General features: G+C 45.7%; 1 protein-coding gene across 1 annotated transcript in view; it reads right to left on the bottom strand.

The window, feature by feature from the left end:
- The window catches only part of BMERB1 (bMERB domain containing 1), a 138,671-nt gene that overhangs the window by 5,626 nt on the left and 115,695 nt on the right, over nt 1-17,350 (bottom strand). Inside the window, exons 3-5 of the mRNA XM_072120665.1 lie at nt 12,232-12,305; nt 9,245-9,359; nt 1,150-1,232 (exon numbers count right to left, since the gene is read on the bottom strand). Of these exons, the coding sequence (XP_071976766.1) occupies nt 1,150-1,232; nt 9,245-9,359; nt 12,232-12,305 (272 nt within the window). The remainder of the gene's footprint in view (nt 1-1,149; nt 1,233-9,244; nt 9,360-12,231; nt 12,306-17,350) is intronic.

Consider the following 17,350-nt stretch of genomic DNA (forward strand, 5'->3'; position numbering starts at 1 on the left):
TGTTCCACAGATACAGTGATAATAGGAGCTATTTTCATGACCTATACTAATCCATGTCTATGGTTACCATAGAATTTTGGATAAATAATATATAATGACAACCCTCTTCTGTATATCAGCAGCATGGACTGGTAACCACTGAGATGGGGCTCAGTGTTTGAAGGTCTAAGATGTATAGTGCACGAACAGAAGGAAGGTGGAAGGACACTATAAATAAGAAGTCGCTAATAAATATGGTGTCACAGTGCTCTATTCAAGGTGTTAGGCCGCATGCACACGAATGTATGCCCACATACAGTATGTCCGGCGCAACGGAGAGAAGGAGGGGTGACCCCTCCTCTCTCCATTGGGATCCATGGCACGGGGAAAGATAAGACATGTCCCATCTTTTTCTGGTGTACGGAGTGGTATGGTGCCACACGTATGCGGCACCGTATCCCTCCGTGCGGCCATTGCCGTCTATGGGGAACACATGTACGGCCTTAAGGTGTGAGAAGAATAATAAAAGCCCCACACTATGCCCCCCATAAACAAATACATACATACTATCATTATATTATTAGAATTGATGGAAAATGTAGGAGTAAATGCTGAGGTGGCATAACGCCTTGTATTTGGTGCATATTTGTCAGCGCTGTAGAATTTGATGATGCTCTATAGATATAGATTATTATTATATTACTCTCCTCAGGCTATGTCATTGCTTATATAGTAGAGTAAATTGGTTCTTTCTACAGCTTTACAACTATTCTGGACTCTATCCAAGTACTGTGTGTATGAGTATGTGGTCATGTTTATCTGGGTCCCATAATTACTTTCCACATGCTGCTTGCATAATACATTGAGTAGTAGTCACCATCAGGGGTGTAAGGGTTGGGGCGCAACTGGGCCCATAAGGTGTCACTTTCCCATTTGGGAAGACTCGTACTGTAATCCATACATTATAGTTGGGGGCCTGGCTCATCAGTTTCAAGTCATGCCACTGTCACCATTTATAGGTCATTGTCTCTGTGGCAATGGCTATTGATAAGTTAACGTCAAGCCCTATATTGCATTGTATCTAGGAATTACAGGCACAATTTATTGTATTAATTTTCTATGTAAATGCAGGAGGCCTGCCGCTTTCATGGGGCCAGGCTTGGTACTTACTGGAAGCTGGTCTTGTGACTTTGTCCAGCGGCTTTAATTTGATGCGTAGGAAGTCTGCAATTTCCTTATCTTCTTCTTTTTCTCTATGAAAGAAGGATGATTTAAGAACTTGTCCTCAAACTCTTCACATCACTAGGTAAGCAAGTGGTACATGGATTAAGGGTAATGATTAGAGATGAGCGAACATACTCGTCCGAGCTTGATGCTCGATCGAGCATTAGCGTACTCGTAACTGCTCGTTGCTCGGATGAATACTTCGCCCGCTCGAGAAAATGGCAGCTCCCGCCGTTTTGCTTTTTGGCGGCCAGAAACAGAGCCAATCACAAGCCAGGAGACTCTGCACTCCACCCAGCATGACGTGGTACCCTTACACGTAGATAGCAGTGGTTGGCTGGCCAGATCAGGTGACCCTGGGATAGACTAGCCGCTACCCGCGCTGCTCGGATCATTCTCTGTCTGGATGCCGCTAGGGAGAGAGCTGCTGCTGGTCAGGGAAAGCGTTAGGGTGTTCTATTAGAATAGTGTTAGGCAGGAGTGATTCAACAAGAACCCAACAGCCCTTCTTAGGGCTACAATAACGTTATACTTTTTTTTTTTTGTTTGCTTGTGGCTGGGCTTGCTGGCAGCTAGTACCATATTGTGAGGAATTTGCAGGGGGACTTGCTACCGTTGTGTTTAGCTCTTAGTGACACACATATCCACCTCAAACACCAAAGTGGGAAAATTTATTAGGGGTTTGATTTCAATTAGGCACAGTCTGCCAGTTTCTTTTTATTTTACGTTTATTTTTTTAATAACTCAGCGTCATCTCATCTGGCATAGTAGTGTGCTTTCATACTTGGCTAGAAAATAGCCATAGGAGAATCCAAACGGCTTACTTACGCCTACAGTAGCATTATATATATTTGATTTCTGGTTGATCTGCTGGTGGCTGTACTTGCTGCAGTGCATCTACTAGCAAATTGTGAGCAATTTGGAGTGAGACTTGCGACCGCTGTGTTTTGCGCTTAGTGACGCACATATCCATCGCAAAGACCGAAGTGGGAAAATTTATTAGGGCCCGGGGTTGTATTTCAATTAGGCACAGTCTGCCATTTCCTTTTTTATTTTACGTTTATTTTTTTAATAACTCAGCGTCATCTCATCTGGCATAGTAGTGTGCTTTCATACTTGGCTAGAAAATAGCCATAGGAGAATCCAAACGGCTTACTTACGCCTACAGTAGCGTTATATATATTTGATTTCTGGTTGATCTGCTGGTGGCTGTACTTGCTGCAGTGCATCTACTAGCAAATTGTGAACAATTTGGAGTGAGACTTGCAACCACTGTGTTTTGCGCTTAGTGACGCACATATCCATCGCAAAGACCGAAGTGGGAAAATTTATTAGGGCCCGGGGTTGTATTTCAATTAGGCACAGTCTGCCATTTCCTTTTTTATTTTACGTTTATTTTTTTCATAACTCAGCGTCATCTCATCTGGCATAGTAGTGTGCTTTCATACTTGGCTAGAAAATAGCCATAGCAATAGGATAGCATCGTTTGGTTTTAAAAACTAAAAAACACAAAAAAAAACAAAAAAAACAAAAAAAAAGTTAAAAAAAAAATTCAAGTTATAACTCTCATTTTCAAAATGTTTAACCCGAGGGTTAGGGGTAGAGGACGAGGGCGGGGACGTGGGCGTCCAACTACTGCAGGGGTCAGAGGCCGTGGTCCTGGGCGGGGTGAGACACCACCTGCTTATGAGGGAGCAGGGGAACGCCGCAGAGCTACACTCCCTAGGTTCATGTCTGAAGTTACTGGGACTCGTGGTAGAGCACTGTTGAGGCCAGAACAGTGCGAACAGGTGATGTCGTGGATTGCCGACAATGCTTCGAGCAATTTGTCCACCAGTCAGTCTTCCACGCAGTCCACCCATGTCACCGAAATCGGCACTCCTCCAGCTCCTGCACCTCAGCCTCCTCCCCCCCAGTCTGCCCCCTCCCAGGAAAATTTGGCATTTGAACCGGCATACTCTGAGGAACTGTTTTCTGGCCCCTTCCCACAGTCACAAACCACTTGTCCGGTTGCTGCTGAGCAATTTTCCGATGCCCAGGTTTTCCACCAGTCGCAGTCTGTGGGTGATGATGACCTTCTTGACGTAGTGGAAGAAGTGTGTAAAGAGGTGTCCGACGATGAGGAGACACGGTTGTCAGACAGTGGGGAAGTTGTTGTCAGGGCAGGAAGTCCGAGGGGGGAGCAGACTGAGGGATCGGAGGATGATGAGGTGACAGACCCAAGCTGGGTTGATAGGCCGGGTGAACACAGTGCTTCTGAGACGGAGGAGAGTCCTCGACCAGAACAGGTTGGAAGAGGCAGTGGTGGGGCCAGACGAAGAGGCAGGGCCAGACCTGGTGCATCAGCGCCAAATGTGTCAACTAGTGAAGCTCCCGTGGCGAGGGCTCCTGCGGCGAGGGCTAGATTTTCAGAAGTCTGGAGGTTCTTTAAGGAAACACCGGATGACCGACGGACTGTGGTGTGCAACATTTGCCAAACCAGGATCAGCAGGGGTTCCACCACTAATAGCTTAACTACCACCAGTATGCGCAGGCATATGAATGCTAAACACCCCACTCAGTGGCAACAAGCCCGTTCACCTCCAGCCGTGCACACCACTGCTCCTTCCCCTGTGTCAGCTGATAGTCAGCCCCCTGCCCAGGACCCTGCCACAAAAACCCCATCGTCGCCTCCACGATCGTCCACAGCATCCACCAGCGTTCAGCTCTCCATACCCCAGACGCTGGAGCGGAAACGCAAATATAGTGCAACCCACCCGCACGCCCAAGCCCTCAATGTCCACATCTCCAGATTGCTCAGCCTGGAGATGCTGCCCTATAGGCTAGTAGAGACCGAGGCCTTTCGCAACCTCATGGCGGCGGCCGCCCCTCGGTATTCGGTCCCCAGCCGCCACTACTTTTCCCGATGTGCCGTCCCAGCCCTGCACCAGCACGTGTCAGACAACATCATCCGTGCCCTGACCAACGCCGTTTCTGACAAGGTCCACCTGACCACGGACACGTGGACGAGTGCTGCCGGGCAGGGCCACTATATATCGCTGACGGCACATTGGGTTAACTTGGTGGAGGCTGGGACCGAGTCTGACCCTGCGGCTGGTCATATACTGCCGACGCCGAGGATTGCGGGGCCTACCTCGGTCCAGGTGTTTCAGGCCTACTATGCCTCCTCCTCCTCCCACCCCTCCTCCACCTCCTCCTCCGAACTACCATCCGTGGGCATGGCGCCATCAGTCGGTAGCTCTAGGCACAGCAGCAGAGCCGTCGCTAAGCGACAGCAGGCGGTGCTCAAACTGCTGAGCCTAGGCGATAAAAGGCACACCGCCCAAGAACTATTACAGGGCATCACGGCGCAGACTGATCTGTGGCTGGCACCGCTGAACCTGAAGCCAGGCATGGTTGTGTGTGACAACGGCCGTAACCTGGTGGCGGCTCTGCAACTCGGCAGACTGACACATGTGCCATGCCTGGCCCATGTGTTAAATCTGATAGTTGAGCGTTTCCTCAAGACATACCCCAATCTGTCTGATTTGCTCACGAAGGTGCGCCGCATCTGTGCGCATTTCAGGAAGTCCAGCACAGATGCTGCCACTCTCAGGGCAGCGCAGCGCCGCCTCCAACTGCCTGCTCACCGACTGTTGTGCGACGTGCCCACGAGGTGGAATTCAACACTGACCATGTTATCCAGAGTTTACCAGCAGCGCCGAGCGATTGTAGACTGCCAGATGTCAACTTCCACCAGAACTGGTAGTCAGGTCAGTCAGCTTCCTCAAGTCTACAATGAGGAGTGGACGTGGATGTCTGATATCTGTCAGGTGCTGAGTAACTTTGAGGAGTCAACACAGATGGTCAGTGGCGATGCCGCCATCATCAGCCTCACCATCCCGCTGCTTGGCCTGTTGAAAAAATCTCTGATCAGCATGAAGTCGGAAGCTTTGCGCTCGTCACGGGGGAAGAAGATTCCCTTGTTGATAGCCAAAGCACCCTTAGGTCTGTTTCTCAGCGCATATCGGAGGAGGTGGAGGTGGAGGAGGATGAGGAGGAAGAGGAGGAGAATGTGGGCGAGACACAAGAGGGGACCATTGTTGAGTCCTTCACTGTTCAGCGTGTATGGGCAGAAGAAGAGGAGTTGGAGGAGGAAATGGACAGTCAGGCCAGTGAGGGGAGTGAATTCTTACGCGTTGGTACTCTGGCGCATATGGCAGATTTCATGCTAGGCTGCCTATCCCGTGACCTTCGCGTTCAAAGAATTTATTCCAGCACCGATTACTGGGTGTTCACTCTCCTGGACCCACGGTACAAGCAAAATCTTTCCACTCTCATCCCTGGAGAGGAAAGGAGTGTGAGAATGCATGAATACCAGCAGGCCCTGGTGCACAAGCTGAAACAGTATTTCCCTTCTGACAGCGCTAGCGGCAGAGTGCGTAGTTCTGCGGGACAAGTAGCGAGGGAGAGTAGGCGAGCAGGCAGCTTGTCCAGCACTGGCAAGGGTACGCTTTACAAGGCTTTTGCCAGCTTTATGTCACCCCAGCAAGACACTGTCACCTGTCCCCAGTCTCGGCAGAGTAGGGCTGATCTTTACAGAAAGATGGTGAGGGAGTACGTAGCTGACCATACCATCGTCCTAAATGATCACACAGCTCCCTACAACTACTGGGTTTCAAAGCTGGACATGTGGCACGAACTGGCGCTGTACGCCTTGGAGGTTCTTGCCTGCCCTGCCGCTAGCGTCTTGTCCGAGCGGGTTTTCAGTGCAGCTGGTGGCATCATCACCGATAAGCGTACACGCCTGTCGACTGACAGCGCTGACAGGCTGACGCTTATTAAGATGAATAAAGCCTGGATTTCTCATAATTTCCAATCTCCACCAGGTGAAGGAAGCTCAACCTGAATAATTTATCCACTCCTCCTCCTCCTCATTTTCCTCCTTCTCCTCCTCTTTGTACAGTAAAGCAGAGGAAACTGGCTATTTTTTGACAGGGACACTGGCTCTAGCTATAGTACTTTATGCATTTAATTTTTCTGGAGGGCCACCGACCCGGTCCTCTGTTTTAAACAATTTTTGGGAGTGCCACATACAGGCACTCAATCTATTCAATTTTTCTGGAGGGCCACCTACCTGCTCCTCTGGTTTGAAAACTTTTTTGGACTGCCACATACAGGCACTCAATCTATTCCATTTTTATGGAGGGCCACCTACCTGCTCCTCTGGTTTGAAAACTTTTTTGGACTGCCACATACAGGCACTCAATCTATTCCATTTTACTGGAGGGCCACCTACCTGCTCCTCTGGTTTGAAAAGTTTTTTGGACTGCCACATACAGGTACTCAATCTATTCAATTTTTCTGGAGGGCCACCTACCTGCTCCTCTGGTTTGAAAACTTTTTTGGACTGCCACATACAGGCACTCAATCTATTTCATTTTTCTGGAGGGCCACCTACCTGCTCCTCTGGTTTGAAAACTTTTTTGGACTGCCACATACAGGCACTCAATCTATTTCATTTTTCTGGAGGGCCACCTACCTGCTCCTCTGGTTTGAAAACTTTTTTGGACTGCCACATACAGGCACTCAATCTATTTCATTTTTCTGGAGGGCCACCTACCTGCTCCTCTGGTTTGAAAACTTTTTTGGACTGCCACATACAGGCACTATCCAAATTAAATTGTCTCCATAGCAGCCTCCACACGTTGTCTCCATTGCTACCTCCAAAAGTCGTCCATATAGCTGCCTCCATACATCGTCCCCTTATCAAACGAGGTGTGTCAGGCCGAAATTTGGGTTGTTTTCATGGATTCCACATCAAAGTTGTTAACTTTGTCGCCACCCTGCTGTGTTATCCACAAAATATACTGGCAAACTTTTATCATTTACCAATATTATTTCAGCGCTTCTTGCGCATCTGTTTACATTCCCCTCACCCGCCATATCCCAAACTTATAAGAACGCTACTACACTTGACTTGGTGCAGGCTGGGACCGAGTCTGACCCTGGGGCTGGTCATATACTGCCGACGCAGAGAATTGCGGGGCCTACCTCGGTCCAGGTCTCAAAGGCCTGGTATACCTCCTCCTCCTCCGAATTACCATCCGTGGCCATGGCGCCATCAGTCGGTAGCTCTAGGCACAGCAGCAGTGCCGTCGCTAAGCGACAGCAGGCGGTGCTCAAACTGCTGAGCCTAGGCGATAAAAGGCACACCGCCCAAGAGCTATTACAGGGCATTCCACATCAAACTTGTTAACTTTGTCGCCACCCTGCTGTGTAATCCACAAAATATACTGGCAAACTTTTATCATTTACCGATATTATTTCAGCGCTTCTTGCGCATCTGTTTACATTCCCCTCACCCGCCATATCCCAAACTTATAAGAACGCTACTACACTTGATCTTATACAAAAGGTTCTTAGAAGTGCTGTTTGGGGAGTAGCCTAGAGACAGGGGCTTGGATTGGCGAAAGCTCACCTGGCAGCGGAGCACCAGCTCCATGCGCATCATGCGCTTCTTGCGCATCTGTTTACATTCCCCTCACCCGCCATATCCCAAACTTATAAGAACGCTACTACACTTGATCTTATACAAAAGGTTCTTAGAAGTGCTGTTTGGGGAGTAGCCTAGAGACAGGGGCTTGGATTGGCGAAAGCTCGCCTGGCAGCGGAGCGCCAGCTCCATGCCAAGATCCAACTAACATAGTTTTAACTGCAGCACCTTTAATCTACTACTAGTTCACTGCCTCCATACATGGTCCCCTTATCAAACGAGCTATGTCAGGCAGAATTTTGGGTTGTTTTCATGGCTTCCATGTTAACTTTGTCGCCACCCTGCTGTGTAATCCACAAAATATACTGGCAAACTTTTATCATGTACCGATATTATTTGAGCGCTTCTTGCTCACCTCCTTTGGTTCCTCTCTGCCACCCATTGGTTTGAAGCCTGAGTCCATTTAGGGTATGTCGCCATGCCACTCTCTAGCCTGCTGCCGCTGCCTCTGCATGCCGTCCCCTATAGTGTCAGGGTCAATTATTGGATGTTTTACATGCTATCTAGCTTCATTCTGTCACTCTGTCATGGCCATGCTGTTGCCCATAATTTTGGCATAATGGTGCGATTAAGCAGCCTCAGAGGCATCCATGCATGCTGCCCCTGCTGTTTCCTGTCCATTTCCGTGGTGTTTCCATCCTTTTCTGAGGTTCCCAGGTGTTTGGCCAAGCTTCCCTGTGCAGAGCCTTGGTCCCCTTGAAAAATGCTCGAGCCTCCCATTGACTTCAATGGGGCTCGTTATTCGAGACGAGCACTCGAGCATCGGGAAAAGTTCGTTTCGAATAACGAGTACCCGAGCATTTTAGTGCTCGCTCATCTCTAGTAATGATCTTACATTCTGATATTTGCACCTCCACCTGCATTTAGCTCATCTGTGCTGTTATGGCCACAAGACTCGTTTGTTATTCTATAGGTCAGAGCAGGGCAGGTTAAAGAGCAAATACTCACTCCCTTTTTAGTATTTAAGTCACCCACACTGGGACCATTTCAAGAGATATCTACCTCTACCTGTAGTGCAATCCACATCACTGTATAGGGGTTGAAGGGTGAAAACAAGGGAGTCCCTTGACAATAAAGTGAATATACACAATATACTGGAGGAATGTGCTGTAATGTGTGGATAAACCAAGTATAGAAAGCAGCACCAAGTGTTTAATTCCATAAAATGTCATTTTGGGTAACATTAAAGGTACCTCTACCACCAGGATCAAGGATTGTAAGACACTTACATACTGGTGTGTGCCCCCTCTGGCAGGGTCCGCTCTTCTTTTAGCTTCTTATGCCCTGTTTTTTTCTTTTAAAGCTTTTAAAATTATGCAAATGAGTCTGAAGGGCTCTGGGCTTGGAGCCCCTCAGTCTCATATGCATAATTTTTAAAGCCTCTTTTTCTTAAAGACAATAACATAAGAAGCTTAAAGAACAGTGGATACTGCCAAAGGGGGCGCATACCAGTATGTCATGGGCTTGGTTTACAATCCTTCATCCTTGTAATAATTGTACTCTCACCTTAACCGCTCCACTTCCGCATCATCAACAAGGAAATCCCTTTTCTGTACCAGCTTCTGAATCTTCTGGATCAACTCATCTTCTCGTTTCTTCTGCTCATTTGTTTTATCCTTCTCTGTATCGCAGGAAATGTAAAAAATAAATGGATGGTTTTATTAGTGTTAGTTTCCTATACTTGTTATATATTATAAAGTATAATATCAATCATCTATAAGCATCGCTTCCTGTTTTGGATGAGGATTTTCTCCCTGGATGCGAGGCACATGGAATAGATCTATAAAGTTTGTACTTTTGGGAAGTATACTGGAATGTCTAGAGGCTATTGCTGTTCCCTGCTTCATGAACTTTTAATACATAGACAATTACATTGCGTTGCTACATGAAACATAACCATGACATGCTGCTCTTATTTCTCAGCGTGATGTGAGAAGTATGGGGAATGTGTGGGATGAGATTTGCCTCTGGCTCTCTTCTCCTGTTTCCATTACATTTTAGTGCAGTTATTTTCCAGATGATTTTCTTGGTAATCCAAAGGATTTTGGAGCCACCACCGATAGGGGCTGGGAACCCTCTATAGAGGGTGAAATTGCAGCTCAGCAGCAGATTGCTGCAAAAAGGACCATTAATTCCTTTATTTGTTTGGGAGCGGTATAGGGCTTAATGTGCCCAAGAGGTTTTGCACACTTTAAAATCCCAGTGAAAAAGCAAAGGAATTTTTTTTTTTGCTGTGTCGAGTATTACAGTTCAGTTTCCTTCACTAGAGCTGAATTTTTATCCCAGATAATATTCTTTCATTTTTAACTTTTTCAAGCACATTCAAAGAGGATGTATCATGCCTTGTAGGCAAGTATCTGGTGTACAAGGCATGAAAAAGTCAAGGCACGGCCAGGAAACAGTGATTTTTCCCCCTTTTGCAACTTCCAAAACCCTTTTTTTTAAAAGTGGGCATGGAGAGGTGGGAAGCAGAGCAGGCTGGGGTGTGGACTGGCCCAAGAGTTTATTCACTTCTACCAATCATTACAGTGGAGCAGTCCAGAAAAAAAGGAAAAAATTATCTAGGGAAGAATTTAAGAAAAATTCTCTTAAATTTAAGAGAAAGTTAAATTTATGTTTTTTTAATGGATTTTTTAAAAATGTTTTTATTGTTTCAGAAATCAGTAAAAGTGGATCACAGTAGTAGTAAAAACATTAGCATTACATGTTACTAGTGGGATTCGGGAAAGGTGGTTAGAATAGGTTTGAGAGGAAGAATGGAGTCCTAAGGAAGTCATTGGAATACATAGTTAAACTCTTGACCAGGGTTGCCATGTGCTAGTAGTTTCTTTATCATTGACTGGATTATAACATCTATCATTTACCATAATCCACATGAGTTTAGAGTGCACCAATTTAAGTTGGATGACCGATTTCTTCCACAAGGTGGCAATGTCTCTCTTTGCAGGTATGAAAAAAAAAGAAACAAAATCTTCCTAACGGGATGGAGATGTCTTGGACTTTTTCATTTAGCAAAGCTTGACTAGGAGAAAGTGGTAGGTTAAACATAGTGATCTAGTAGAACCAGGGGCGTAACTTGAGGGGGTGTAGAGGGTGCGGTTGCACCTGGGCCCAAGAGGCTTAGGGGGCCCATCATTTGTCGCTTTATCATATGAGAAGACTAGTACTATAAATCACACATTGTAGTCAGGGGCCTGGCACAGACTTTGCACTGGGGCCCATCAGCTTCAAGGAATCTTTGGCAGTATTCTGGCATAGATCGCACATAAATACATGTACAGGCAGTCTCCGGGTTACATACAAGATAGGGTCCATAGGTTTGTTCTTAAGTTGACTTTGTATGTAAGTCGAAACTGTATATTTTATAACTGTAGATCTAGACCAAAAAATTTTTTTCCCCAGTGAAAATTGGAGTTTCTGCATTTTTTGCTGTAATTGGACCAAGGATGATCAATAAAACTTCATTACAGACAATTTATAGCTGATCATTGCAGTCTGGGATTATAGTAAAGCTTTCAGAGAGCTTCACCAGAGGTAACAGTGGGCAGAGGGGTCCGTCTTTAACTAGGGGTCGTCTGTAAGTTGGGTGACCTTAAGTAGGAGACCGCCTGTATTAATGAAGTGTTTGCACCAGCATTGTTTTACGGAAGTCCAACATAATTGTGGTGCACACCCGTTAAACTGAGTGCACCAGTTTTTTTTTCTGGTGCACTCAGTTTAACGGGTGTGCACCACAGGGTGTGCCAGGTACATGAAGACGTGCATTCTGCACGATAGTGAGGCAAACATTTATAAATGTTATATATTATATTATATGTTATTCCTTATATGTTATATTATATATACATCTACAGGATCTACGGCTCATGGGAGACTCCCATCGAATATGGAGGTGGGTGCTCCTACCTCCACAGCTACCTCCCACAGCTAACAGCGAAGAAGAACTTTGGGTTGAGTTTGGGATTTATTTTTAATATGTTTCTCCTAGTTGAATGGAGCCTATGCATATATTTGATATATATACGTTATCTCAACACTGATGACTAATGTAGGTTCTTAGTACTTAGTACAGTAGCCTTAGAAGCCCATAAGCTCTTTAGCATGGAGGTGCATATCCTCCCCACACTGACATATATATTCTGTATATATTATGGCATCGCCTTCTACATAACCATGAGGTCTTATATAATTTTATTTGGGACTGCTGATTCTCCCTTTGCTAGATTAACAATTTACAAAAGAAATGAATCAATCCCAATAACAAATTTTCACAGATATCAAACAAAGAAACCTATTTTATAATTAGGAGCCATGTTTTTTACATTAATGTTTGATGTATACTTTCTTTAATCAAGTTATCAGAGGCATAGGTCGCTTTCCTGTAATTACACCAGACTTCAGCTCATCATTACAAACGGAGAAGCTATTTACTTTAACCAATTAGATCCGGCGGGTTATACATATTACATTTTATGGCAAATTGGAGCAATTACCCGGCACATCCACCAGGCTCTGCAGTTCTTGTTTCAGGCTCATAATTTCTTTGCACAGCTGAATGTCGTCAATCCTGTAAGACAAAATTGAAGGAAGTTCCAGAGATTGGGAGAAATTAATTCTGCATTACAGTTTACTAGCTTCACTTTATGAGATATGGGCCGATAACAGGGAAGTTTTCTTGTCTGATACAAATCACACTGATGATCCAAGACAAGAAGAAATGACTCTACTCGATTCTGCAGCAGAACATTTCTTATTTTGTGTGAGCTACTCATTAGTTATTGAACATACGTAATTACAACTTAATGAATCAGACACATAACATGTCATTGATGCACTGTGGTTGTTACACAATGGAGATACAGTCATACCTATACCTGACAGTGTATTCCTAGTAGTCATATATAGAACTGTATTGGCAGACCAAAAACTATTTTCTGTTTATATTTACCCATACATATAACTCTCTAATCTTCTACAATGCATGTAGGTCATTCATACCCCAGATAACAATTGACATTTGACAAGGAATCTTTTAATACACCCAAGTTGAATCAGACCTTTGTGTATGCAGAAGCAGCAGATGTATTGCTATTCCAGGATTGCAGCTGAACTTGGTGCATGGGGAAATATCCTCACACTGCTTAACTTGGTGGAAAGGGGAATTGTTCTCACACTACTAAACTTGGCGGACCTCATATGTCCTCATATTGCTGAGCTTGGTGGAAAGGAGGAGCGCCCTCACAATGCCGAACTTGGTGGTCATGGGGAGTGTTCTCACATTGCTTAACCCGGTGGACAGAGGGAGGGTTCTCATACTGCTGGGATTGGTGGACAGCCAGAGTGTCCTCACATTGCTGAGCTAGATGAAGAGGAAGGGGTGTCCTCACACTTCTGAAATTGGTGGTCATGAGGAGTGTTCTCACACGGCTGAGCTTGGTGGACAGCCAGAGTATACTTAAATAGCTGAGCAAGATGAATAAGGGTTGGGGCCCCACAATCTTTAACCCAGTTGGAAAGGGAGAGTGTCCTCATCATGCTGTGCCATAAAATCTCAGAATTGGGCTGCACCACAAAACCTTTTCTCTGCTCTGGATGCTTTTGTGCAGCTACTTAACAATGTTTGTAGCTTTGCTTGGTCCAAACTACAGAAAGACTCCATTTATTGTTGTAGCAAAATGGATTCAACAGAAAGTGTCTTGCATATTGACATAAAACGCTCCCGATGCAGCTCTCTTCCCCTGAAGGCAGATGTTGGGGCTATTCATCGCCATAATCATGAGATTATAATGCAAGAAATGAATAGAATGTCTATCACAGTCAGGTGGAATCATACTTGGCACTCAGTTCTAGCTTGTACCCCCTATAATTAAAACTTAATGCACATCTTGTCATTTAGGTGTCTTCTATCAAAAATCACAAACTGCATATCCAGCAAATTTGTCCAGAAAAATGACAGACAGCCTTATAAACCTAATAAATCCCAATACAGTCCTTGGTGGCCACCGGTCACTATTGCCAGTGTTAAGAACTGGCTGCATCGAGTACCATCGCTACAGGCTACAGCTGACACTCCATGAGTGTGACACAACCATAAACGCCTGGCCCCCATCACACTCATACCCTGGATGCCTGGCTGCGTCATGATGTCATAACACGGTCTGCGTATCCCTTCACTTACGGCGGCCCCAGTGTGTAGCGGCAGAGACACATGATGATCTTTTATTGTTTTGTAAAATTAATGGGGGAGGGGGAGAACATGTATAATTAATGAGGGGGCCCAGTATATACAATTCTTGGGTGTGGGGGGTATATATTTAATGAGGCGGCCCAACATATAAAATTCTTGGGGGATAGTATGTAAATTCATGAAGGGGGCAATGTATATAATTAATGAGGTAATGAGGTAACGAGTACTCAGTTCTGCACGTGTCATAGTTTTTTGGCTGCCACTTTTTCAAGTTTCCTTAAGTTGGCCTGCCTAATCATTGCAATGTATCTTAAGTTTTTCCACCTTGTGATACATGTGATGTGTTACCTGTTTAGTCTCACTTTTGCAACATTTTGTTTCGGTTTATGACTTTTAGTCACAAATAGAGATGAGCGAACACTAAAATGCTCGGGTACTCGTTATTCGAGACGAACTTTTCCCGATGCTCGAGTGCTCGTCTCGAATAACGAACCCCATTGAAGTCAATGGGAGACTCGAGCATTTTTCAAGGGGACCAAGGCTCTGCACAGGGAAGCTTGGCCAAACACCTGGGAACCTCAGAAAAGGATGGAAACACCACGGAAATGGACAGGAAACAGCAGGGGCAGCATGCATGGATGCCTCTGAGGCTGCTTAATCGCACCATTATGCCGAAATTATGGGCAACAGCATGGCCATGACAGAGTGACAGAATGAAGCTAGATAGCATGTAAAACATCCAATAATTGACCCTGACACTATAGGGGACGGCATGCAGAGGCAGAGGCAGCGGCAGCAGGCTAGAGAGTGGCATGGCGACATACCCTAATTGGACTCAGGCTTCAAACCAATGGGTGTCAGAGAGGAACCAAAGGAGGTGAGCAAGAAGCGCTCAAATAATATCGGTACATGATAAAAGTTTGCCAGTATATTTTGTGGATTACACAGCAGGGTGGCGACAAAGTTAACATGGAAGCCATGAAAACAACCCAAAATTCTGCCTGACACAGCTCGTTTGATAAGGGGACCATGTATGCTTACAGTTCATGCCAGTCGCTGCACTGGCTGCCAGTCTCCTTTCGAATACAGTTTAAAATAATAATAACCCTCATCCATAAAGCTCTGTATAATGCTGCACCCCCCTACCTCTCCTCTCTTATCTCAGTCTATCGCCCAACCCGTGCTCTTAGATCCGCCAGTGATCTTAGATTAACCTCTACCCTAGTGCGGACCTCCCACTCGCGTCTCCAAGACTTCTCTAGAGCTGCACCAATTCTATGGAATGCTCTGCCCTGGACTATCAGACTAATACCTAACCTCCAAAGTTTCAAACGTGCTCTTAAAACCCATTTCTTTAGGCAAGCCTATAACACTCATTAACTGCATGAAGTTTTAACTCTTCTACTAACCCGTCCTGTGTCGTCCTCCCATCTGTTATCCAGCAACCAACAGGCACCAGACTTCTCTGCAGTCCCATTCACCCTGGACCTGGTATATAAGATGACGGCTGAGTGGTTCAAGCGACAGCAATTCCATTTATTATATTTTTTTCTATTCCCTAAGAAGAATGGCTTGACCATTAAATATTCTTTTACCTCGTGTTACCCCATCATCTTCATAAACCGTAAGCTCTGGCGAGCAGGGACCTCACTCCTGTTGTTCCATACAAATGTTGTGCTCTGTTACATTACATTTGTATTTGTTTCCTATGATTTGTAAAGCGCTACAGAATATGATGACGCTATATAAATAAAGATTATTATTATTATTATTATGGAGGCAGTGAACTAGTAGTAGATTAAAGGTGCTGCAACTATGTTAGTTGGATCTTGGGATGGAGCTGGCGCTCTGCAGCCAGGCGAGCTTTTGCCAATCCAAGCCCCTGTCTCTAGGCTACTCCCCAAACAGCACTTCTAAGAACCTTTTGTATAAGATCAAGTGTAGTAGCGTTCTTATAAGTTTAGGATATGGCGGGTGAGGGGAATGTAAACAGATGCGCAAGAAGCGCTGAAATAATATCCCTAAATGGTAAAAGTTTGCAAGTATATTTTGTGGATTACACAGCAGGGTGGCGACAAAGTTAACAACTTTGATGTGGAATGCCCTGTAATAGCTCTTGGGCGGTGTGCCTTTTATCGCCTAGGCTCAGCAGTTTCAGCACCGCCTGCTGTCGCTTAGCGACGGCACTGCTGCTGTGCCTAGAGCTACCGACTGATGGCGCCATGCCCACGGATGGTAATTCGGAGTAGGAGGAGGTGGAGGAGGGGTGGGAGGAGGTATAGTAGGCCTTTGAGACCTGGACCGAGGTAGGCCCCGCAATTCTCTGCGTCGGCAGTATATGACCAGCCCCAGGGTCAGACTCGGTCCCAGCCTGCACCAAGTTAAGTGTAGTAGCGTTCTTATAAGTTTGGGATATGGCGGGTGAGGGGAATGTAAACAGATGCGCAAGAAGCGCATGATGCGCATGGAGCTGGCGCTCCGCTGCCAGGCGAGCTTTCGCCAATTCAAGCCCCTGTCTCTAGGCTACTCCCCAAACAGCACTTCTAAGAACCTTTTGTATAAGATCAAGTGTAGTAGCGTTCTTATAAGTTTAGGATATGCCGGGTGAGGGGAATGTAAACAGATGCGCAAGAAGCGCATGATGCGCATGGAGCTGGCGCTCCGCTGCCAGGCGAGCTTTCGCCAATTCAAGCCCCTGTCTCTAGGCTACTCCCCAAACAGCACTTCTAAGAACCTTTTGTATAAGATCAAGTGTAGTAGCGTTCTTATAAGTTTAGGATATGCCGGGTGAGGGGAATGTAAACAGATGCGCAAGAAGCGCATGATGCGCATGGAGCTGGCGCTCCGCTGCCAGGCGAGCTTTCGCCAATTCAAGCCCCTGTCTCTAGGCTACTCCCCAAACAGCACTTCTAAGAACCTTTTGTATAAGATCAAGTGTAGTAGCGTTCTTATAAGTTTAGGATATGCCGGGTGAGGGGAATGTAAACAGATGCGCAAGAAGCGCTGAAATAATATCCCTAAATGGTAAAAGTTTGCCAGTATATTTTGTGGATAACACAGCAGGGTGGCGACAAAGTTAACAACTTTGATGTGGAATCCATGAAAACAACCCAAATTTCTGCCTGACACACCTCGTTTGATAAAGGGACGATGTATGGAGGCAGCTATATGGACGACTTTTGGAGGTAGCAATGGAGACAACGTGTGGAGGCTGCTATGGAGACAATTTAATTTGGATAGTGCCTGTATGTGGCAGTCCCAAACATTTTTCAAACCAGAGGAGCAGGTAGGTGGCCCTCCAGTAAAATGGAATAGATTGAGTGCCTGTATGTGGCAGTCCCAAAAATGTTTCAAACCAGAGGAGCAGGTAGGTGGCCCTGCAGTAAAATGGAATAGATTGAGTGCCTGTATGTGGCAGTCCCAAA

The sequence above is a fragment of the Engystomops pustulosus genome, chromosome 8, assembly GCF_040894005.1.
Source record: "Engystomops pustulosus chromosome 8, aEngPut4.maternal, whole genome shotgun sequence".
Taxonomy (NCBI): Eukaryota; Metazoa; Chordata; class Amphibia; order Anura; family Leptodactylidae; genus Engystomops; species Engystomops pustulosus.